The 23,230-nt window shown below is 52.7% G+C and overlaps 2 protein-coding genes across 5 annotated transcripts in view; one reads left to right on the forward strand and one right to left on the reverse strand.

Annotated features, from left to right (window-relative positions):
- Positions 1 to 394: 394 nt before the first annotated feature.
- The window catches only part of TESMIN (testis expressed metallothionein like protein), an 89,676-nt gene continuing 66,840 nt past the window's right edge, over positions 395 to 23,230 (reverse strand). The window contains exons 13-15 of one of the 4 annotated variants that reach the window (XM_055270853.2): positions 17,807 to 17,969; positions 5,291 to 5,491; positions 395 to 536 (exon numbers count right to left, since the gene is read on the reverse strand). Coding sequence is in view for 2 of the 4 variants with exons in the window: in XM_063644543.1 (XP_063500613.1) it covers positions 17,891 to 17,969 (79 nt within the window). In the remaining 2 variants the exon portion in view is untranslated. Of the gene's footprint in view, positions 537 to 5,290; positions 5,492 to 17,187; positions 17,513 to 17,806; positions 17,970 to 23,230 lie in introns of those variants that run through there. The other 3 variants (XM_063644552.1, XM_063644543.1, XM_063644560.1) reach the window with 3 other exon arrangements.
- Positions 14,511 to 21,414, forward strand: GAL (galanin and GMAP prepropeptide). Its single transcript, XM_055270979.2, has 6 exons — positions 14,511 to 14,722; positions 14,887 to 14,967; positions 15,556 to 15,610; positions 17,980 to 18,066; positions 18,841 to 18,918; positions 20,836 to 21,414. The coding sequence occupies exons 2-6, from the start codon at positions 14,887 to 14,889 to the stop codon at positions 20,904 to 20,906; spliced, it is 372 nt and encodes a 123-aa protein (XP_055126954.2). The 5' UTR covers positions 14,511 to 14,722; the 3' UTR covers positions 20,907 to 21,414.

Here is a 23,230-nt window from a genome sequence, read left to right on the forward strand (position 1 = left end):
TTCTAAGTGCACATAGAATAATAAAATGCGGCTGAGGTTGGGCCTGTGATTTTTTTTTTTTTTTTGAGACAGAATCTCACTCTGTTGCCCAGGCTGGAGTGCAGTGGCACCATCTCGGCTCATTGCAACCTCTGCCTCCCGGGTTCAAGCGATTCTTCTGCCTCAGCCTCCTGAGTAGCTGGGACTACAGATGTGTGCCACCACGCCTGGCTAATGTTTTGTATTTTTAGTAGAGATGGGGTTTCACCGTGTTAGCCAGGATGGTCTCAATCTCCTGACCATCTCGTGATCCCCCTGCCTCAGCCTCCCAAGGTGCTGAGATTATAGGGGTGAGCCACCGTGCCCAGCTGGGAGTGTGATTTTTAATTGTCCTGAAAGCTTCAAGTTCTTCTGACCCAGTGTCACTGTCCGTGAGCTCAGCCCAGCAGGGAAGCACGCTGCGTGTATAACACGTGTCCAGAACAAGGAAATGCGTCCCTGGGAATGGTCTGGCCCAGGTGTGTGGATCAAGTGTTTGGAGTGGAGAAGGTGGGCAGCTGGAGGGATGCAAAGACAGGCAAGGGTCAGGCATTGGAGGACCTTGAGTGCCACAATAAAACATTTGAGCTTGATCCTTAGAGAATAATGAAGCTACCAAGGCCTCCTAGCAAGAGGGAGTTATGGTGAGGGCTGCATTTTGCAAAGCTGGAGCTGGCCACTACAGAGTGGGGCCTGGACAAGGAAGGGCAGGCAGCACTGGATGGAGTGTACAGCAGAGAGCCAAAATCTTTGAGATTTTGCCGACTGAGGGATGGGGTCTGTTTCTCTACTCACTTGCATCTGGGTTGAGCTTGTGTATTAGTCTATTTTCCTGCTGCTCACAAAAACATAACTGATACTGGGCAATTTACAAAAGAAAGAGGTTTAATGGACTCACAGTTCCATGTGACTGGGGAGGGCTCACAACACGGTGGGAGGTGAAAGGCATGTCTCACACAGTGGCAGACAAAACAACACTTGTGCAGGGAAATTCCCCTTTATAAAACCATCTGATCTCATAAGACATACTCACTATCGTGAGAATAGCACAGGAAAGACCCGCCCCCATGATTCAATTACCTCCCACTGGGTCCCCCACAACACGTGGGAATTGTGGAAGCTACAATTCAAGAGGAGATTTGGGTGGGGACACAGTCAAACCATGCCAGCCTTGACAATGACTGCTTTGACCTATAGAACATGACAGAAGTGATGTGCCAGTTCCAGGCTTAGCCTTTAAGAGCTGCCTTTTGCTTCCTCCTGCTTGGAACTCAGCCACCATACTGGGAGGAAGCCCAAGCAGCTACATGGAGGAGAATGAAGGGCCCTGGCCACTGTCTCCAGCTGAGGCCTGAGCCTCCAAGCAGCACTCATTCACCAGCCATGAGTCTGCTTCCTTGAAAGTGGATCTGCCAGGCCTGGAGAGGCCACTCCAAGTGATGCTGCATGGAGCAGAAATGAGCTATCCCCACCCATACTGCAAAATCATATTGTTTTAGGCCACTAAGTTTTGGGGCAATTTCTTATGTGGCAATAAATACCTGAAACATTGCTCGTGGGAGGCTGGGAGGGAGAACTTTGCCAGGCTCTGTGGACCCTGAGCTGGGGCCTGGGCAGTGGCTGGGTGAAGCCTAGTGCAGGTTTGACAGCTATTCCTGTGTTTTGTTTCCTGCAAAAATCACAGCAACCTCCTTCCCACCCTCGTCCGCACTGCAAACAGTATTCAGTCTCCCTGGTGATGCAGCCCCGCTCGGTGGCCAGCTGCTGGGCAGGGGGCTACCATCTGGACAGCTTGCAAGACAGCTGTGCTCCCGGAAACGGAGGGCCCTGGTGATGGTAATTGGCAATGTCCTTCCTTTGGGAAGTCAGCCTGATTCTTCAAATACAATAACAGGGTTTGAGAATTTAATCTTCCCCCGAGGGATACTATTTATTCTGTTGTTCGTGCATCACGGAGAAGAAAGCTCTTACCACTAGGGATCTGTCAACTTGATTTTCTCTTAATCAGTGCTTATGTCCATTTTTCTGCCAGATCTATGTCTTCTTTGACAAAAATATGGAGCATAGCAGGTCTTTTCCTCAGAGCAGTGCTAGACCCCCAAATACTTTTCAACGAGACAGCCCTGTGGCCTACGTTGCTGTTGGAGATCTCATCCCTGCACCTCAGTATCTCAGTCCTGGAGGATACGGGCTCCCCACCTTCCATGGACCCCGGCACTGCGGGTTGCACGAGAACCCAGGGCATCGGATACATTTGGAATTTCAGACAAAACAAAGAATGTCTTAGTAGGATACATCCCAAATATCGCACGGGACGTACTTACACTCAAAAATCAGTCACTGTCCGTCTGGTATTCACATTTAACTGCGTGTTCTGTGTTTTTATTTACCTAATTGCGCCTGAGTCACCTAGGGGGACATTTGGAATAAAGAAGCAGCCAACGACAAAAGCAGGAAGGGCTCAGGGAAAGCTGTGGTTCGGGTGGGCAGGAAGGCCCCGGGGGAGGTGTGGCAGAAGGTCAAGGAGGACCCTGCAAGGAGGAGGGGTTGGGCAGAGCCTGGGCAGCTCCTCTAGATTTTCTTTTCTTTTCTTTTTTCTTTTTTTTTTGAGATGGAGTCTTGCTCTGTCACCCAGGCTGGAGTGCAGTTGTGCGATCTCGGCTCACTTGCAAACCCTGCCTCCCGGATTCAAGCAATTCTCCTGCCCCAGCCTCCCAAGTAGCTGGTACTACAGGCGCGTGCCACCATGCCTGGCTAATTTTTGTATTTTCTTTTAGTAGAGACCAGGTTTCGCCATGTTGGCCAGGCTGGTCTTGAACTCCTGACCTCAAGTGATCCGCCTGCTTTGGCCTCCTAAAGTGCTGGGGATTACAGGCATGAGCCACCATGCCCTACCACCAAACTCTCTTCTTTTCTTTCCTTTTTTTTTTTTTTTTTTTTGAGTCTTGCTCTGTTGCCCAGGCTGGAGTGCAATGGTAGGATCTCGGCTCACTGCAACCTCCACCTCCCAGGTTCAAGCAATTCTCCTGCCTTAGCTTCCTGAGTAGCTGGGACTACAGGTGCCTGCCACCATGCCTGGCTAATTTTTTGTGTGTGTTTTGGGTAGAGATGGGGTTTTGCCATGTTGGTCAGGCTGATCTCGAACTCCTGACCTCAGGTGATCTGCCCACCTCGGCCTCCCAAAGTGCTGAGATTACAGGCATGAGCCACCGTGCCTGGCCACTAGATTTTCAAAGAAGGCAAAGAAGCAGCCAGTAGAGATTTGATGGGAATTAGTGATCCACTGTCCCGGTTTGCCTGGGACTTTTTGGTGTTCACCTGGAAAATTCTGTGTCCCAAGAAACTCCTCAGGGATTTCCAGCCTGGGGAACTGGGATGGCTGATCACCATAAACAGGAAGGATGTTCTAGATAGAGGAATGTTCTAGACAGAGGAAACAGAAAGTACAGAATCACCCAGGTGTCTTTTCCTCCTAGAAACAGCTTGACTCTGTCCTCTCTTCCCTTGCAGAGGGGCGCTGGGGAGTTGGGTTAGGTTGGGTGAGTGAGGCTCTTGCCTTGGGTACAAAATGTGCAGGGTGCCAAAAAAACTCAGTGATCAGGATAAATAATATTCCAGTGCAATATTTGTAAGTCCAAATTAATGTGAAATATCCATGATGAACGAATTATCAAACATTTAAATAATGTTCCTTAAACACAGACCTACTGTATCACCCAGCAACTGACTTCCTAGGTATAGGAATTGAGAACAGATGTCCAAACAGATCCTTGAACACAAATGTTCATAGCAGCAGTCTTCATAAATGCCAAAGGGGGAAGCAACTCAAATGTTGATGAGCTGATGCATGGATAAAAAGTGGTCTATCCGGCTAGGCGTGGTGGTTCATGCCTGTAATCCCAGCATTTTGGGAGGCCGAGGTGGGCAGATCACCAGAGGTTGGGAGTTCTAGACCAGCCTGACCAACATGGAGAAACCCCCACCTCTACTAAAAATACAAAATTAGCCTGGCCTAGTGGCGCATGCCTGTAATCCCAGCTACTCGGGAGGCTGAGGCAGAAGAATTGCTTGAACTCGGGAGGTGGAGGTTGCAGTGAGCCGAGATTGTGCCATTGCACTCCAGCCTGGGCAAGAAGAGTGAAACTTCATGTCAAAAAAAACAAAAAACAAAGTGCTCTATCCATATAACAGAATATTACTCAGCCATGAAAAGGAATGAAATATTCATGCTACAACATGGGTGAACCTCGAAACATGGTGAGTGGAAAAAGCCAGACCCAAAAGGCCATAGATTTTATGACTGCATTTATACGAAATGTCCAGAACAGGGGCAAATAGAGCAGATTTTCCCTGACAGCCCTCAGAAGCAACCTACCCTGCTGACACCTTGATCTTGAACTTCCAGCCTCCAGAACTATGAGATGGTGCATTTCTGTTGGTCAAGCTGCCTGGTGTGTGGTACTTTGCTATGGCAGCCCAAGCCAATGATAGCAGTCTCACTCATCAGACTGGTGAAAATGTTAAAAGTTTGCTAGCGGCCGGGTGCGGTGGCTCACACCTGTAATCCCAGCACTTTGGGAGGCCGAGGCGGGCGGATCACAAGGTCAGGAGATTGAGACCATCCTGGCTAACACGGTGAAACCCTGTCTCTACTAAAAATACAAAAAAATTAGCTGGGCTTGGTGGTGTGTGCCTGTAGTCCCAGCTACTCGGGAGGCTGAGGCGGGAGAATGGTGTGAACCTGGGAGGCGGAGCTTGCAGTGAGCCGAGATCATGCCACTGCACTCCAGCCTGGGCGACAGAGCAAGACTCTGTCTCAAAAAAAAAATAAAAAAAGTTTGCTAGCATCCAGCTGGGGCTTTGGGGAAAGAGGCACTTAGATTCCAAGAGGCTGTAAACGGGTGCAGTCTTTCCAGAAGGTAATTTCGTAGTTTTTGTTGTTTTTTTTTTTTTTGAGACAGAGTGTCGCTCTGTCACCCAGGCTGGAGTACAGTGGTGCGACCTCAGCTCACTGCAACCTCAGCCTTCTGGGTTCAAGCAATTCTCTTGCCTCAGCCTCCCGAGTAGCTGGGACTACAGGCGCCTGCCACCATGCCTGGCTAATTTTTGTATTTTTGGAGATGGGTTTTCACTATGTTGGCCAGGCTGGTCTCGAACTCTTGACCTCAGGTGACCCACCCACCTCGGCCTCCCAAAGTGCTGGGATTACAAGTGTGACCCACCACACCCGGCCAAATTTGGTAGTTTCTAACAAAGGATGAAGTGTGCATACCTTGTGTCCTCTGGTCCCAGGCTAAAATGCCATCACCTGATTCCAGAAGGCTTTTGCATGAGGACGTCCGTTATATCCCAGGACACTGGGAAGCACATAAATGTCTATGGCTGGAGGGAGGTAAACTGGGAGTGTCATCCACATAGTGAAGTAATGCCTGGCTCGTGGAGAGAAAACAGCAGTCCTCACCTGGAAAGATATCTGAGATGCATAAAATCAAAGAGGCAAGTTGTAGAAAAATAAGCACAGCAAAATTCCATTTAGCTTTTTTTTAAATTGAATGTATAACTGCAGGGAAAATTCAGAAACATTTGGAAGAATACTCATTTGCAGAAGTTTTTTGTTTGTTTGTTTGAGACAGAGTCTTGCTCTGTCGCCCAGGTTGGAGTGCAATGGTGCAATCTTGGCTCACTGCAACCTCTGCCTCCCAGGTTCAAGTGATTCTCCTGCCTCAGCCTCCCAAGTAGCTGAGATTACAGGTGCATGCCACCACGCTGGGCTAACTTTTGTATTTTTAGTAGAGATGGGGTTTTACCATGTTGGCCAGGCTTATCTCAAACTCCTGACCTCAGGTGATGCACCCGGCTTGGCCTCCCAAAGTGCTGGGATTACAGGTGTGAGCCACTGCGCCCGGCCACATTTGCAGGAGTTCTGCTAGAAGCATGAATGGCAGAACCTGCATCTCATTTTTTAAAATTTTTAAAGAGTGATATGATTCTGTGTGATTTTCACTGTGTGTTTTATATTTTCCTTGTCTTTTGAAAAGAATAATCGCTTTAACAATAAGCATTTAAAATAAACTAAGTCAATATAGATACTACAATTCTATTACAGCTGGCTTTCAAGACAGGGGTCCTGTGAGGCCTTTTCCTTCCCAGCGTCCTCTGAGGAGCTGCACAATTTTCTGGCTTGAAATCCATATAACTCCAGACAACTGGTCACTACCCTTCAAAGCCCTGTGCTGGCTGAACCGTCCCTGCCTCATTTCGTTTCTATAGAGACCCTGTGGGGTAGTTCAAGGTGAGGCAGTGGTGCTCAGCGCAGGCTCAAGGCCACACGGCTGCGCGTGCTGAGGCCAGAGCTGAGCCTGGGCATCTCCGGCCTCTGCGTGGTTTCCTCCGCTGGGTCTGAGGATGAGCAAAGGCTGATTCCATCCAGCCTGACTCACCTGGGCTGGGGGGCGGTGTGGGGAGGAAGTGTCTCCTGTCAGCCCACATCCAAAATCACCACCAGCTGGTGAGCTTCCCGGGGGTGGGGCTGCTGGTCAGCGCCAGGGAAGCTGGGGGGTGACCCTCCGCAGGGGGCCCCTCCGTCTAGGAGGCCATGGTCGGTACCACACAGCGAGTGGACTGATCTGGTCGCAGCCTTAGCTCTTCCCAATACCGCTTCCCTCCCGGTGACGCCGATGCACAGTGACCCGTGTGTCTGGTGCCTCCTGACTGATAGGATTCAACCACTGTCCACCAAGCCCGGCGAGTTGGGGACAAAAGGGGTGACGCTATCACCCTCTGAGAGACAGGAAGCGGCAGCTCAGAACGGTAGCCGACTCCACCCGTGGGGTCAGCCGCCGAAATGCGCCAGGTTCTGGATTTACAGCAACAGGAAGCAACAGAGAGGACGACCCCAGACAAAACGGGGAGAGAGGAAGCAGACACTAATCAGAAACGCTGCAAACCCATCACTGAAAGTTTAGAACCAGGCCCAGTGAGTCGCTGCTGCGAGGAGTCTGACGTTGGACGCCCTCGGAGGGGAGGGGCGGGCAGTGACAGGGATGTGAGGGGTGAAACTGGAGAGCTGGGCAGTCCCACCTGGAATGAGGGCTGGATTAGATTTCACCAAGAGGTTTTTAAATACTCATCACTTTTGAGTCCTTTAAAGTATTTTGGGGCTGGGCGCAGTGGCTCATGCCTGTAATCCCAGCACTTTGGGAGGCTGAGGTGGGTGGATCACCTGAGGTCAGGAGTTCAAGACCAGCCTGGCCAACGTGGAGAAACCCTGTCTCTACTAAAAACACAAAAATTAGCTGGGTGTGGTGGTGGGCGCCTGTAATCCCAGCTACTCCGGAGGCTGAGGCAGGAGAATTGCTTGAACCTGGGAGGCGGAGGCTGCAGTGAGCCGAGGTTGTGCCACTGTACTCCAGCCTGGGCAACAGAGCAAGACTCTGTCTCAAAAAAAAAAAAAAAATATGTTGGGTCCCTGAGAAGCACATCAGAGCTTTTCCTGCACAGCTCAGGCCCCCAAGTGGAAGCGCCCCTCTCTCTTCCCACTGCCCCTCCTTGTGGCCCCCCAGCTGCCTGTCCTCCTCCCGCACACCCACATCCTGGTAGCCAGACGGGTTCCCATATGGCCCTGGGTGCTGCTGATGGGCCTGACTCAGGGCCAGGAAACAGGGGCAGCTGTCCAGGGCCTGTCGCTGAGTCACCAACTTCCCGCCCCCACCCCTCCCAAACACAGGTGTCAGCCTCTGGCGAGGCCATTAGCAGCCCCTCTTCCTCCAGGTTGAGCTGCCCAGAAAACCCCCAGCTGGATGAGTCACCCAGGGCACAGGTGGATTCACAGACTCCCGGCTGTGACCCTGCCTCTGACCAGCAAGGAGGTCCCTGCAGAAGCTCATCTCCCATGGGATGAGTTCACCAAGGAGCGGGAGGGGAAGACACATGGTGGGGGGCGGGGCTGGGGGCTGGGGGCTGGGAAGGAGAGGCTTCCCTGGCACAGAGCCCAGGGCAGTGAAGGAGTGGCCCGGGGGTGGTATGTTGGAGAAAGAAGATGCAGGTGGTGGGTTTAGGGAGGAGAGAGTGCCACACTGCACACAAGGATGGCTCCAGCTAAAGGGCCCAGGACTTGTGAGCTGATCAAAGCAAGACGTCAAAAGCAACGTCCCCCTCCACTCGCCCTGGAATTGGAGGGGAGAGTTGAGCTTGCGTGGAACTGCATCTGGGGTGGGAGGTTGCGGGGGCTTCCTGAGAGGCCACGGTGGCTCCCAAGACACTGGTAGAGGGTGTCCACTAATAAAAAGCTGACTAAACACCTATCAAAGATGCAGCTCTCCAAATTCTCCTAGTGACCCCAGGCTTGTTTCAAGCCCATCTCCCTGGGAGATGGCAGCTTTCCACGAGGGGCTGTGCCACCAACGCTGCAGCGTGCGTGCCACACAGCACACGTTCCAGTGCTGGGGGAGTGGGTGCGTGGGCAGCGGGGCACTCCTAGAACTATTCCCACAGCAGACGGTGAGCGGCAACTCAACCATCCTATGCAAGTGAGATCAATACATCCTATATATATATATAGAGGTGGCTATAAATACACCCACCATGATCCAGAACTAAACGCATCCCCAATCTAACTTCCCCTTAAAGAGCCCAGAAGTGCTTGCGGCCTTTCCAACACCACATTGTATGAGGGGAAACTGAGGAAGTGATGTGCCGAGAGACAGGTCTTAACTGGCTGTGGTTATGGCCTACTTTCACATTTTACCAAAATTTACAACCATGAAAACACATGGACTTAGGGCTCTGCCTGTGGCAGAGCCTGTACTGGCCTACACCAACATCCCATGTCCCCCTCCTCCTTCAGCTCCAGAACCCAATCGAACTCACCACCATCCATAATAAAAGACCCTGTTTCCAACCTGTTTCCAAGCCTCCGTTATGGCCAGGTATGACGCTGGCCAGCAAGATGCATGCAGAAGGAATCTTCCAGAAAGCTGCTTTAAAGATGGAATTCTGTTACCCAATGTCCTCAAACCTCCAAAACTTGCTCTTCCTCCTTTTCTCCCTTCTCAGCTTGCACTCGAAACACCAAATTCTACTACCTTAAGCCATTAGTAAAAGCACCCAATTGTTTCTGTGAATGAAACAACTCTGTATAATGAACCCATTTAACAAGGTTCTATCAAATAACCGAATACATATATTAAAAACTCATTCATAGAATGGTATAATTCTATCCATTGATACAACTTTCACTTTAGCCAGATCCTTTGCCAGCTACTAATTTTTTTAGGGGAGCGACTCTAGGGTGTTTTTTCATGACTGCTGTGTTACTGGAGTGGGGCTGGGTGGTGTGAAAATCAGGGAGTGGAGGAATCGAGGACACAGACATTCGCAGGGTCAAAGAAATGCCAATTTTAGGTCATCGAGCCATTTCCTCACGTCTTGAGTAGTAACGAGATCGTCGCAGGACTGATAGGTGGTATTGTTCGTCACGTGATCATCCAAACCTCTCCCTTTGATGAGCCTGTCTTGCAGACATGAGCTCCTCAGCAGTGGTGGAGGTGGCGTACCCTCTCACGTGCTTTTATTCGTTCATTCATTCATCGAACATTTGTTGACCAATGTGAAACTGATTGGAACAACTCCTACCGCACGTGACGGAAAACCTCTACAGTCCATTGGCTTAAATAAGAGAGATGCTTCTTCTCCTCTGTTGTGAAACAAGCTTGGAAGTGCGCAGCCCAGGGACCAGGCTCAGGGTCACTGGGACCCAGGCTCCCTCGGCCTTGATGTGTCACCTGAAGCCATCACCTCATGGTCCAAATTGGTTGCCCACCTCCAGCCTTCACGTCCACACTACAGGCAGCAGGAAGAAGGAAAAGGACCAAAAAGGGGGCATACCCGTGTAACCCCCTCCACCTGGAGTGTGCTGGGCCTCCTTCTGTACCCGGTCAGTACCGCTCACCTGTCAGGTTCAGCTCCCCTAATCCATGCATCTCCTTCCCATGACAATGGGGTGGTTATTTGTACAATAACCATTTGTTGCATACAGTTGGCCCTCCATGTCCACAGTGGGTTGGTCCCAGGAAACCCCTGGCCATGCAAATACCAAAATCCGTGGATGCTCAAGTCCCCTATATAAAATGGCATAGTATTTGCATATAACCTATGCACATCTTCCCATATGCTTTATTTTTAATTTAACTTTTTTATTTTTGAGATGGAGTCTCACTCTGTCACCCAGATGCTGGAGTGCAGTGGCACCATCAGTGGCACCACCTCGGCTCACTGCAACCTCTGCCTCCCGGGTTCAGGTGTACAAGTGATTCTTCTGCCTCAGTGTCCCGAGTAGCTGGGATTACAGGCATCCGCCACCACGTCTGGCTAAGTTTTTGTATATGTAGTAGAGACAGGGTTTTGGCATGCTGGCCAGGCTGGTCTCAAACTCCTGACCTCAAGTGACCTGCCCTCCTCGGCCTCCCAAACTGTTGTGATTACAGGCATAAGCCACTGCGCCTGGCTCCCCCATATGCTTTAAATCATCTCTAGATTACTTATAATACTGAGTATAATGTAAATGCTACATGAATAGTTGTTATACCGTATTGTTTAGGAAATAATGACAAGGAAAAAAGTCTGTATGTGTTCGTACAGAGAAACCCATCCTAGGCCTACCTACAAGGACCCAGTCCACAGTGGGTTGAACCTGCAGCTAGGGAACCCACAGATCCAGAGGAGCCAACTGTAATGGGTCTCCGTGAGGGCAGGGACCCTGCGGCTGATTTCACCGCTGCGGCTCCACTGCCAGGGAATGCATGGTTGAGCTCCTGTGCGGTGGGCATGGCCCAGGTAACCCTTGACCCTTGCTTGAGTTCTCAGCTTCAGGGTGGTTTTTCCTGGCGGTTGACAGCGCTTCTAAGGAAGATGGGCTGGCTCTAAGGCAGTGGGGAACATCAAGCTTTCTGCTTGATTTCCATTACTCTAATGGTGACCCACTTTGTCTGCCGCACACTGGGCTGTCTTCAAGATGACAGGTTGACAATGACTGCCATTGAGTCATTACTGAGCAAAGAGCCATTAGCACACTGGCTGTGGTTCCAGCACAGTCTGTGCCGGAAGGCAGGTGTCTGTCATCCCAGGTGTGCTGGCCTCATTTGTCTGAAGGAATCTGCCGACCTCAGGAAACCCCAGCACGCCTTCAGGCCACCGCCTTGCTTGTCTGTAGCCTTCCCGTGGTCACCGCACTTCCGGGCCAGGGTCCCAGCCAGGGTTTATACCGAGACCCACTCACCCACACTAAGGGGGAAGCAAGATGGTGGGTGTCATCCCACGTGGCAAAAGAACTTAGGGACCTGGAGGAAGCAGGCATGGGCATGTTTATTTTGAATACATGTGTCTAATTATTCAATGGAGCTTTCTTAAATGAATTCGAAATACACGTGAAGATTTGTTTCCAGTTTCTTAATGTCTTTTTTTGTTTTTGCTTTTGTTTTTTTGTTTTTTGAGATGGAGTCTTGCTCTGTCACCCAGGCTGGAGTGCAGTGGCAGGATCTAGGCTCACTGCAAGCTCCGCCTCCCAGGTTCTCGCCATTCTCCTGCCTCAGCCCCCCGAATAGCTGGGACCACAGGTGCCCGCCACCACGCCCAGCTAATTTTTTGTATTTTTAGTAGAGACGGGGTTTCACTGTGTTAGCCAGGATGGTCTCGATCTCCTGACCTCATGATTCCCCCACCTCAGCCTCCCAAGCCCAGCCTGAAATTTCTTTTTCTTTCTTTCCTTTCTCTTTCCTCACTTTCCTTCCTCTTTCCTCACTTTCCTTCCTTCCTTCTCTTTTCTTCTTCTTCTCCTTCTCCTCTTCCTCCTCCTTCTTCTTCTTCTTTCTTCTTCCCTTCTGTCTCCCTCTCTCTTCCTCCCTCCCTCCTTTCTTTCTTGACAGAGACTTGCTCTGTTGCCTATGCTGGAGTGCAGGCTTGATCGTAGCTCACTGTAGCCTCAACCTCCTGGGCTCAGGTGATCCTCCCACCTCAGCCTCTTGAGCTGAGTAGTTGGGACTATAGGCACGTGCCACCATGCTTGGCTAATTTTTAAAAAATATTTATTTATTTTTAGTAGAGATGAGGTCTTGCTATGTTGCCCTGGCTGGTCTTGAACTCCTAGGCTCAAGTGATCTATCCACTCACCTCGGCCTCCCAAAGTGCTGGGATTACAGGCATGAGCCACCGTGCCCGGCCTGAAGTTTCTTTGAAAGCAAAAAAGGAAACAAAAAGAGTACATAGGACCAAATGAAGACAGCTGAAAGTTTAATGTACCTCAAATTCCAGCCCACGACTAAGGGATGGACTTTGAGTCTCTTTTTGAATCTGTCTCAAGGATTTAGGTTTGGAGTTTCTGCTCCTTTAAACAGACTAAGAGCCTCTGTGACAAAGTAAATAGAGAAAATAAGTGTAGTCAAGCTCTGGCAGGATTCGGAAGGGGGCCTAACATGGAAGAAAGGAGAAGGCTGGAATTAACTAAGATGTGCTATGCACTGGGCTGGATTTGTTCTCAGTAGAAAGCAAGAAAGAGCTCTGGGATGGTAGCAGGGCTCCCACTACCACCGGGGGTCAAAGGTTGCAGTATTTCTCAGGTAGCCAAGAGGCACCCATGAGCCCAGCCCCTGCCCACTCCCTGATGTCATCTAGACACAAGGACACGGGGCGTGAGAGGACGTCATCGTCACTTCTCTGCAGAGTCACAGGAACCTGCCCTCTGCTCCTCCGCCTCTCAGCTGTCCTACTGCCCACGGCTGGCCCAGACTCCCATGGCGACTCACTCTCTCCCACGCCCCCACCCTCAGCAGGAAACCACTTCAGGGTTTACTGTGGGCTCCGAAATCAGCCTGTGGGTCCCCTGCGCCTGACTCTCCTCTCCCCAGGCTGCAAGAAATAGAGATGACCAGAAGTCAAACTGTGCCCTTGGGAACACCCCACCCCTTCACCACTGTCGTGCCAGGAGTCTGTTCTTAAGACCCCTCTCCAAGCCCTGTCTCCTCCTTTTCCTCCCATAAACCACAGCAGACACTCAGCCACCAGGCTGCAGCCCTGCACCTTCTCCAGCAGCCACTGGCCTTCGCTTCGGTTCTTGAAAGCCCGGTTGTCCTTCCCCAGCCATGTGGAGGCAGACGGATCTCTCCTGGGGGCAGCCTGCAGCTGTCTGTGCAAAGGTTCCCAAGACTAAAGTGTAGAGGACACGTAAGACGACACTGTCATGATCATCATTCGTCCTGTGCCCTGTGGACCCCAAGTTCGCGCCTGACATCAACCCATCTAATATTGAGCCCAGTGGGTGGGAAGATCCTAACCCAGCTGCTGCTGTTGAGGACTTGGGTGGTGTCTGGCCGGTGGGAGGGGAGGTCAGGCGAGTTTTCAGCAGATGACCCCGTGCTCTTCAGAAGCCCGGAGGTGCCACACTTGTACCTCCCCTGATGCCTGGGAACGGGGTGAAGGAACAGCCTGGGCCTGGGTTCTTTGCTGGGTTGTTTTGGGACTTGGCCCCAGCTCAGGAAGGGTTGGTGGAGGAGCCAAGGAGGGCTTTGTTCCTGTGGGATGTCTTTGCCTTGGGCACAAGGACAGCCTCTTGCTGCTGCTCTGCCCACCGCTCACCCCTTGGCGGCCTCTGGGAGTCTGGGCTGCTCTCCCTCTGGACCCAACCAGTTGCCCAATGGCTGGACCTGCTCAAAGCTCCCTCTTACAACTGGTCCAGGGAGCCAGGGGAGGCGCTGAGAGGCCGAGCTTCTGAGCTGGTGCCTGTGGATGCTCGACGGTCCCGCAGCTCCCACACTGGGATGGCCAAGCAGACTCTGAGACCCACAGCCCCCTTTTAGCAAAACAGGAGGGAGGTCGCTGGGCACAGGGAGCCGGGAACACCTGCCCTCCCCGCCATCGACTGCTCCCGAGGCCTGAACCTTCGCTCCAGCCCCAGCACAAGCCAGCCAGGGCGCAAGGCCTGGTGCTGCCCGCCACTCCCCGGGTACCCCAGGACCTCCCAGCTGGGGCTGGCTCGGACTGAGGAGTCATTCCTGCCTGTCACCCTCTGGGGTCTCCAGTGCCGCGGAGCTCAGCTGGCTGTTGCAGCAGTGGGGGCTGGGAGGAGAAGCTGCAGGGAGACCCCAGGCGCGGGACTTTGTTGGGGGGGTCAGGCTTGCTCTGGGGCTGGGACCCCGGGGTGAGCAGTGGGGTTGACGCCACAGCGATGACCTGGGCCGCAGGTTTGGGGGCTCTCCCACAGGGTGATGGGGCTTTGTCTTCGGGATTGGGGTCTCTCCCGCCTGGTTTGGGGTTCTCTCTGCGGATTTGGGGGAGTCTCTCCTGCGGGATGAGGGGGGCTCTCCGCCGCACCCGCCTGTGATGGCCCAGAGGACCGAGCTCAGGTCACTCCCGTCCCCCTTGGGGCTCAGCGAGGGCGGGGGAGGCGGGCGCTGAGCTGGTGACGCGGCTCTGGGCGGCTCTGGGGCGCCCAGCATAAATAGCAGCAGCGGCCGTGGCGGCGGCCACACCGGGCGGTGGACACTTGGAGGGACCCGGCCCGCGCCTCCTGCCCCTGCCGCCGGCCGCGCCATGCGGTGAGCGCCCCAGGCCGCCAGAGCCCACCCGACCCGGCCCGACGCCCGGACCTGCCGCCCCGACCCGCCACCGCACCGGGACCCAGACACTCCGAATCCGGGCGCAGCCGCAGCTCAAGGTACCACTGGCGCCGGGCCGACCCCGCGCCCCCGGGAGGCCTCCCCCTCGGCTCTCCTCTGCCCGGGGACGATTCCGCCAGGGGCCCTGGCCCGGCCGCCGCCTCTGCCTCCGGGCGCAGCCCACTCCGGGTTCCGACCCGCTCGCCCTGTCCTTCCCTTCCAGATGGCCCGAGGCAGCGCCCTCCTGCTCGCCTCCCTCCTCCTCGCCGCGGCCCTTTCTGCCTCTGCGGGGCTCTGGTCGCCGGTAAGTGCGGGGCGCGTCTCCTCCGAGCGAAGGGGACATCAAATCCGGCCAGGCGTGGAGGGCTTCCTGGAGGAGGCGGCCTCCGCCCTGCCCGCGGGGACGGGCGTGGAAAGGCTCGTGCGGGCGCTGTCCTGGCCGCGGGCGTCGCGGGAAGTGTCTGGGGCTCCCTGAGATTCCCCCGCGCGCTTCTCCGAGTGTATCAACAGCCCCGGGCTATAACCAGGACGCCGGGAGAGCGCTGCCCTTCGGGTCAGCGCCTCGGGAAAGCGAGAAGCTCGCCTGTTCTGCAGGGCTTAGTTAGAACAGAGGGCGAGGAGCCACCGGCGTGGCCTCAGCGTCACTTAAAGCAGGTGCAATGCGCTGAGAGTGCGCGGGCTCAGGCCCCCAAGTGAAGTATTTTGTAAATCAAGTGGTTCAATTTTCATGTCAAATATAGCCGACTTAGGGGTAAACCTGGAATTTCGCGACCTATCCAAAAGCACATGCATTGCTCTAAGTCTTCTGCCGTGCCGGGACAGCCTGGGTGCACCCATTCAGCATCGGCTCCAGGCACAACCCTGGCATCTGACCCCCTTTTCTCCCCTCAAGGCCAAGGAAAAACGAGGCTGGACCCTGAACAGCGCGGGCTACCTGCTGGGCCCACGTAAGTGACTGACAGCATGGCCTCCCCACTCCTGACCCCACCTGCCTCCTTGCTTTGAACCCTGGCTCCTGCCCCTCCGCCTGTGGCTGGGCAGACCCTCTGGCCTCCCTCTTGACCTCATTGCCCGTCTCCATTGCTCTGCACACTTGATCTGTGCACGGTTCTTTCCAGAAGCTTCTCCTGCCCCGGCTCTGCCGCCCTGTCCTGGGGTGAGATTCCCACGCTGGGCTTTGCTCAAGTTCTCCTGGGCTTTCCCGCGTTGCAGTCCTTAGAGGCCCTGTTCTGGAGCTCTCCCCAGGCCCCCGGGTCTCCCCAAACACTCAACTCCTCGGCTTGCAGAGCACCCTAGGTCAGTGGACCCCAAGTCCTGCCTCCCTCTTCCCTTTCTCCAAGCTCCACACGGGAATTGCCAGATCGCCTGAAGGCAGCCCAGACAGGCTCTCCTCAAAACAAGGTTCAGGTGACCCTGCCTGCCCAAGTCTGTTTCCCTTCCCTCTCCCTGTCCTGTTGTTGTCACCTGTGTTTGCGGTGTCCCCTGCTGCCTGAGGTGAGCCCTAGCCCTAGATGGGACACTGCAGGCTGACACCTCCCTGTGTCCACCCCCGCCCCTGCCCCAGGCCTCTACTTTCTCCACATCCTTGGCCTGTGCAGCAATGCCTTCAGACTTTCCTCCAAACGAAGGGACAAGAGGAGGCCTTGGCTCCCTCCTGTAACTCACCTCCCCTCCATGCCTCACCTTCCACCTTAAAAGCCTCCCTGTACTGCCTTCTGCCAGAGGAAGGATGCGAACAGCTTGCAGGGCCTATCTGAGCCCCGCGGAGCAGCAAATGGGGAAAATGGTGCTCTTCTCCCCATGCCAAGGAAAGCTGCCTTAGTTCTCAGTCCCAGAGTCGAATACAGCTTCCTTCTCCTGCAGACGCTTGTTTATGGGGGTCACTCGGAAGACCCCAAGAGTCAGACTTTAAGAAACAGACATGGGGATGACAGAGCTGCCTGAGGCCCGGTGCGGAGCGGACCAGGCTGTTCACCTCAGGGCCTGCTGGTTTCTCTGCACAGCCCTCTCATCCACTCCCTGCCTGTGGAGCGGCCTGATCTGCCTGAGGGCTGGCTGATCTCCTCAACCCTTTGCAACCCTGAGCTCTGCCACTCAGAGGGCACCTCATCTTTTTGTGCTATGGGCCCAAAACAAAGGCGGAACTGGTCAACGAGAACATTTATCTGTGTTGCTTTGGAATATTGAAAATCTATTTGTCAAGAAGAGTTTGACCCCTAATTAGAAAACAAACTCATTTTTTGCCATCAATTTTATGGCCCTGTTCAGCTCTAGCTAGATAAGTTGTTTGTCAAAATACTTAACAGTGTGCCTTTGATTTCTAGGATCTGCTAGAAAATGCAACAAAAACAATGTTTTTGCACCAGCTGCTGCTGAACGCAATGTGGCCATGGCTGAGGGTGCATGAGTGAGATGAGGAGACCTATGATTCCTCTATAAATTTAGCACCAAGAACGGCATCTCTGGAAATACGAGTTAATTTTCCTTTGTCTGGCCTTGTAGATGGCACAGTCCACCCAGGCCAACCAGCCAGAAACACAGAGGCGTCCTCACCCTCGTCCCCATCTCTCATTTCCATTTCCTTTCCTGCACAGCCCCAAATCCAGCCCTTCTCCTCACCCATGTTTCTTAGTTTACAGCCCTCATTGTCTCTTCTCTGGACTTCTGGGATCTCTGTGCTTGCAATCACAGTTCCCCCATTTTTGCACCACGAAACACACCTGAACGCACACAGGCTCCCGCACCTCCTTTTCTTCCCACCCCCATCCTCTTTCTCTCCCTCTGTGACCCTCTCGCTCCCTCTGTCTCTCTCCTTCTCTCTCTCCGGTTCCAGTCCATCTTGCACACAGCTGCCAGAGTGAAAATAAAAATCGGATTCAGTCACAACTTAAACTCTTCAGCGGCCCCCATGCTTTCAGGGACATGAGGACTCAGCCCCTGTTGTCTGCCGGGGAGGCACCCAGCTTCATGCCAGCTCAGTGCCAGCTCAGATGTCAGCTCCTCTGGACCCGGGTGCAACCCCTGCAACAGGGCAGGTTCTGGGCCTCTCCCCGACTTCAGGAGCCACACCTCCCTTTCTCCCACTCCCTCTGTGCAAACCCTCACATTCCCTTTGGCCCTGGCATGAGCAGGCGAGCTCTTACCTCAGCTGAGTGGAGAATCGCCCCCTCTTCTCTGGTGTCTGTCCCTGGGCTGTATTTCACAGTCGAGTTCTGTGTGTATGTTGGCTACAGGCAGCCCTGTGTCCTTCTTTGGGTGTGGGGCGGGTGTGCATGACAGTCACATCCAGAGGCTTTCCTCTCTGATCTGCAAACAGATGCCGTTGGCAACCACAGATCATTCAGTGACAAGAATGGCCTCACCAGCAAGCGGGAGCTGCGGCCCGAAGATGACATGAAACCAGGTGAGAGGACTCCTATCCCGGGCCCCGGGGTGCCTCACTTCCACCAGCTCCCAGGTGCATGCAGGGGACAGCTGTGGGTGTCGGGGCAGCTGCCACCCATCTGTCCACAGCTGCAGCCCAAGCCTGGCCATGACTTGACTAAGACGATGTGGCCTCACCACACCTGTCAGCAGCTGCAAACAGAACCTGCAAACCTGAGACAACAAGGAGTCCTTCTAGACTGGGAGGCTGCCCAGGCACCAGAGCCTCCAGAAGAGCAGGGCCAGGTGTGGTGGCTCCTGCCTGTAATCCCAGCACTTTGGGAGGCTGAGGCGAGTGGATCACCTGAGGTCGGGAGTTCAAGACCAGCCTGGTCAACATGGCAAAACCCTGTCTCTACCAAAAATATAAAAATTAGCCAGGTATGGTGGTGGGTGCCTGTAGTCCCAGCTACTTGGGAGGCTGAGGCACGAGAATCACTTGAACCTGGGAGGCGCAGGTTGCAGTGAGCCAAGATTGTGACACTGCATTCCAGCCTAGGCAACAGAGTGAGGCTCCATCTCAATTAAAAAAAGAAGAAGACGAAGAAAAAGAAGAAGAGCGAGGCCTTGAACTGGATCTCTCCCCTCTCCCTCACACTGAACTAGGGCCTTGGAAAGCACAGCAGGGCCTCAGGCTGCTGGGATCAGATCATTGACCTTGCAGCACCCAGCTCCTCTGTAGGGAGGGGGATGACCTGAGACACAGAAGCACCCTCTGCACAAGTCGTGAATGTTGATCTTTTCTCTTTTCTAGGAAGCTTTGACAGGTCCATGCCTGAGAACAATATCATGCGCACAATCATTGAGTTTCTGTCTTTCTTGCATCTCAAAGGTATGTGAAATATCACCAACTTAACATTCATCTCTTAGCACACTGGAAACATAAAAGGCCCATCGAGAAGAGAACCCATAGAATCCCCCTGGGAAGTAGCTGATTACTTATCTAAATACAAAGTCCTGTTTGGCTGTGCGTCAGGATGACAGAGCATGTGACACTAGAGCTAGCTTCAGAGGGATGGGATTGTGGCAGGGGCATTCCACCGTCGTAGGCCAGCGCTGCTCCCAGGATGAGAGTGGGCCTCAGGGTGCAGCTCATTCTACTGGAACCATATCTGTTCACACGGTGACAACTGCTCTACCTTTTAGGGCACAAGTATACTACAGGCCAGGTTCCTTGTGAGCCATCCTAAACCTTTTCTCTTTTCTTTGTCTTTTCTTTCTTTCTTCTTTCTTTTCCTTTTCTCCCTCCTTCCTTCCTCTTTCTTTCTTTCTCTCTCTGTTCCTCTTCCTTCCTTCCTCTTTCTTTCCCTCTCTCTTTCTCCTTCCTTCCTTCCTTCGTCTCACTCTTGTTGCCCAGGCTCGAGTCCAGTGGTGCAATCTCAGCCCACTGCAGCCTCTGCCCCCTGTGCTCAAGTGATTCTTGTGCCTCAGCCTCCCAGGTAGCTGGGAAAACAGGTGTGCACCATTATGCCTGGCTAATTTTTGTATTTTTAATGGAGGCAGGGGTTCATCATGTTGGCCAGGCTCGTCTTGAACTCCTGGCCTCAAGTGACCTGTCTGCCTCAGTCTCCCAAAGTGCTGAGATTACAGGCGTGAGCCACTGCGCCTGGCCCTAAATCATATTTTCTAAGCATGGGAAATTAATAGGAGCCCATAGCTTAGACTGCAGTGTTTCTCTATGCAGCCCTCCTGCCAGGCAGGCTGCCTTGAAATCTAACTGGAAAGGCTCTGATCCTGGCTTCCAGTGTCTTCTGCAAACACTGGGGATGAGGAGACCTCCCGCACACTACGCTTGGCATTCATTCCACAATGGGCATCTGACCTTGATCAGATAACCACACAGGTCCTACTGCAGCAGTGGAGGGAGTCGGAAAGCGGCCCTGTTGCTCTGAGAGTTAACAGGGAGGTGGTGGTGGGGAGGAGGGATGGACCGCTTTGCCTCTCCAGCGGAGAAGACCTTCACCTGGTGCTCTGAGGGTTAACAGGGAAGCAGTGGTGGGGAGGAGGGATGGACCGCTTTGTCTCTCCAGTGGAGACCTTCACCTGGTGCTCTGAGAGTTAAGGGGGAGGCGGTGGTGGGGAGGAGGGATGGACCACTTTGCCTCTCCAGTGGAGACCTTCAGTTGCACATCACAGTTTTGTCCAGTTTGGAAAAATCAAGGCTGATCCTTGGGTTCATTTTGGATCAGGATGTTTTTCATTTGCAGTGTTATGGGGCTGCACTTTAGGTGGCGGTGGCGACAGGGAGAGGGAAGAGGAGTGAGGCGAGGGGAGCAGGGGAAGGAGACTGCTAGAGAAGGTCTTGGAAAAGATGGTGGTCATTAGAAATCTCAAAACCGAGTCACCAAGTTCCCTCTGTTGGAGCCCAGTGGAGCCTCTGGGAAAAAAGCTGGGGTGACTTTTCCTACAAGGGGCAGATGGACTCTGTTTGTTTGTTTTGTCTGTTTTTAATTTTGTAACATGGAAACTCTTTCCTTAGGAGATACCAACTCCCATTACTCAGCTAGGAATTATACCTCTGTAAAGCCTGAATTTAAAAGTCTGACAGTTTTAAATGCTTACTAACTGTGGGAGTTAAATCATTACAAAGTGAGAAATACAGAGTGTTGTCCCTAATTCTGGGTTTAATCTGGTAAGTCTCTTTACAGAGGACGACCACACGCCGCTTCCTGTAGTATGTGCCGTGGTCGTAATTCTCTCATGTGTGTATTAAGAAGTTGCTGCTCAAATGTGGCTCTTCCCTTTGCAGAGGCCGGGGCCCTCGACCACCTCCCGGATCTCCCCCCCGCAGCCTCCTCAGAAGACATCGAGCGGTCCTGAGAGCCTCCTAGGCGTGTTTGTCTGTGTGCTGTAACCTAAAGTCAAACCTTAAGATAATGGATAATCTTAGGCCAATTTATGCAGAGTCGGCTCCTCCTGTTCTCTTTGCCTTGATGTTGTATTGTTATAATTTAAGATTTTTTTTTGGTAATTAGAGTGGCAAAATAAAGAATAGCAATTACTTGCAATTGTCTTTTTCTTCGACACCTCTGTCTCATCATCAGCGCCACCCATGTGTTTTAAAAGATAAAACTTGATCATAATCATGGATTAGACATGAATTTTAAACCCAAATTCTACCATCAAGAGCATCTGAGACACCACCTCTTATTGCATGTCCAGGGGACATAAAGTTATCTCAATATTAAGCCGAGTCAAATGTAATTATGAAGGTAAGTCTGTTACTGAGATGAACACAGACACAAAACAGACAAAACCCCTTCCCTCATGGAGCTGATATTTTAGGGAGATGGGAATGAAAAAGACTACGATAACCTTAAACAGATGGGTGAGCTGCGTGGTGCTTGTGGAGGTGGTCAGTGCTGAGAACAGACGTGTTGGCCGGGTGGGAGGGCCAGGAGTGAGGGCCAGGAGCGAGGTAGGAGAGGAGAGATGGGCGGGCAGGTAGAAAGGCAAGGGCAGGAGTGTCAGGCTTCTGAGCCCAAGCCAAGCCATCACATCCCCTGTGACTTGCACTGTATACACCCAGATGGCCTGAAGTAACTGAAGATCCACAAAAGAAGTAAAAATAGCCTTAACTGGTGACATTCCACCATTGTGATTTGTTCCTGCCCCACCCTAACTGATCAATGTACTTTGTAATTCTCCCCACCCTTGAGAATGTACTTTGTGAGATCCACCCCTGCCCACAAAACATTGCTTTTAACTTCACCGCCTATCCCAAAACCTATAAGAACTAATGATAATCCCACCACCCTTTGCTGACTCTCTTTTCGGACTCAGCCTGCTTGTACCCAGGTGAAATAAACAGCCATATTGCTCACCCAAAGCCTGTTTGGTGGTCTCTTCACACGGACGCGCATGAAATTTGGTGCCGTGACTCGGATTGGGGGACCTCCCTTGGGAGATCAATCCCCCGTCCTCCTGCTCTTTGCTCCATGAGAAAGATCCACCTATGACCTCAGGTCCTCAGACCGACCAGCCCAAGAAACATCTCACCAATTTCAAATCTGGTAAGCGGCCTCTTTTTACCCTCTTCTCCAACTTCCCTTACTATTCCTCAATCTCTTTCTCCTTTCAATCTTGGTACCACACTTCAATCTCTCCCTTCTCTTAATTTCAATTCCTTTCCTTTTCTGGCAGAGACAAAGGAGACACGTTTTATCCGTGGACCCAAAACTCTGGCGCCAGTCATGGACTGGGAAGGCAGCCTTCCCTTGGTGTTTAATCATTGCAGGGACGCCTCTCTGATTATTCACCCAGGTTTCAGAGGTGTCAGACCACACAGGGACACCTGCCTTGGTCCTTCACCCTTAGCGGCAAGTCCCGCTTTTCTGAGGGAGGGGCAAGTACCCCAACCCCTTCTCACCGTGTCTCTACCCCTTCTCTGCTTTTCTGGGGGAGGGGCAAGTACCCCTCAACCCCTTCTCCTTCACTCTTGGCGGCAAGTCCCGCTTTTCTAGGGGGCAAGAAACCCCAGTCCCTTATTTCCGTGCCCCAACCCCTTTCCTGCTTTTCTGGAGGGTAAGAACCCCTGAACCCCTTCCCTCCATGTCTCTACTCTCTCTTTTCTCTGAGCTTGCCTCCTTCACTATAGGCAACCTTCCACCCTCCATTCCTCAGTCTCCCTTAGCCTGTGCTCTCAAGAACTTAAAACCTCTTCAACTCACACCTGACCTAAAACCTAAATGCCTTATTTTCTTCTGCAATGCCGCTTGACTCCAATACAAACTCGACAGTAGTTCCAAATAGCCAGAGAATGGCACTTTGAATTTTTCCATCCTGCAAGATCTAAATAATTCTTGTTGTAAAATAGGCAAACGGTCTGAGGTGCCTGACATCCAGGCATTCTTTTATACATCAGTCCCTTCCTTGTCTCTGTGCCCAATGCAACTCATCCCAAATCTTCCTTCTTTCCCTCCTGCCTGTCCCCTCAGTCCCAACCCCAAGCGTCACTGAGTCTTTCTAATCTTCCTTTTCTACAGACCCACCTGACCTCTCCCCTCCTCACCAGGCCAAGCCAGGTCCCAATTCTTTCTCAGCCTCCGCTCCTCCACCCTATAATACTTTTATCACCTCCCCTCCTCACACCCAGTCCGGTTTACAGTTTCCTTCAGTGACTAGCCCTCCCCCACCTGCCCAGC

Source organism: Symphalangus syndactylus, chromosome 1 (assembly GCF_028878055.3).
Source record: "Symphalangus syndactylus isolate Jambi chromosome 1, NHGRI_mSymSyn1-v2.1_pri, whole genome shotgun sequence".
Classification (NCBI taxonomy): domain Eukaryota; kingdom Metazoa; phylum Chordata; class Mammalia; order Primates; family Hylobatidae; genus Symphalangus; species Symphalangus syndactylus.

What these genes read in the sequence shown, in the direction of transcription:
- GAL (XM_055270979.2), top strand. Translation starts at nt 14,887, where the DNA reads ATGGCCCGAGGCAGCGCCCTCCTGCTCGCCTCCCTCCTCCTCGCCGCG. An exon ending in GGGCTACCTGCTGGGCCCAC is followed by an intron (nt 15,611 to 17,979) that starts GTAAGTGACTGA and finishes ATCTGCAAACAG; the next exon opens with ATGCCGTTGGCAACCACAGA. An exon ending in GTCTTTCTTGCATCTCAAAG is followed by an intron (nt 18,919 to 20,835) that starts GTATGTGAAATA and finishes TTCCCTTTGCAG; the next exon opens with AGGCCGGGGCCCTCGACCAC.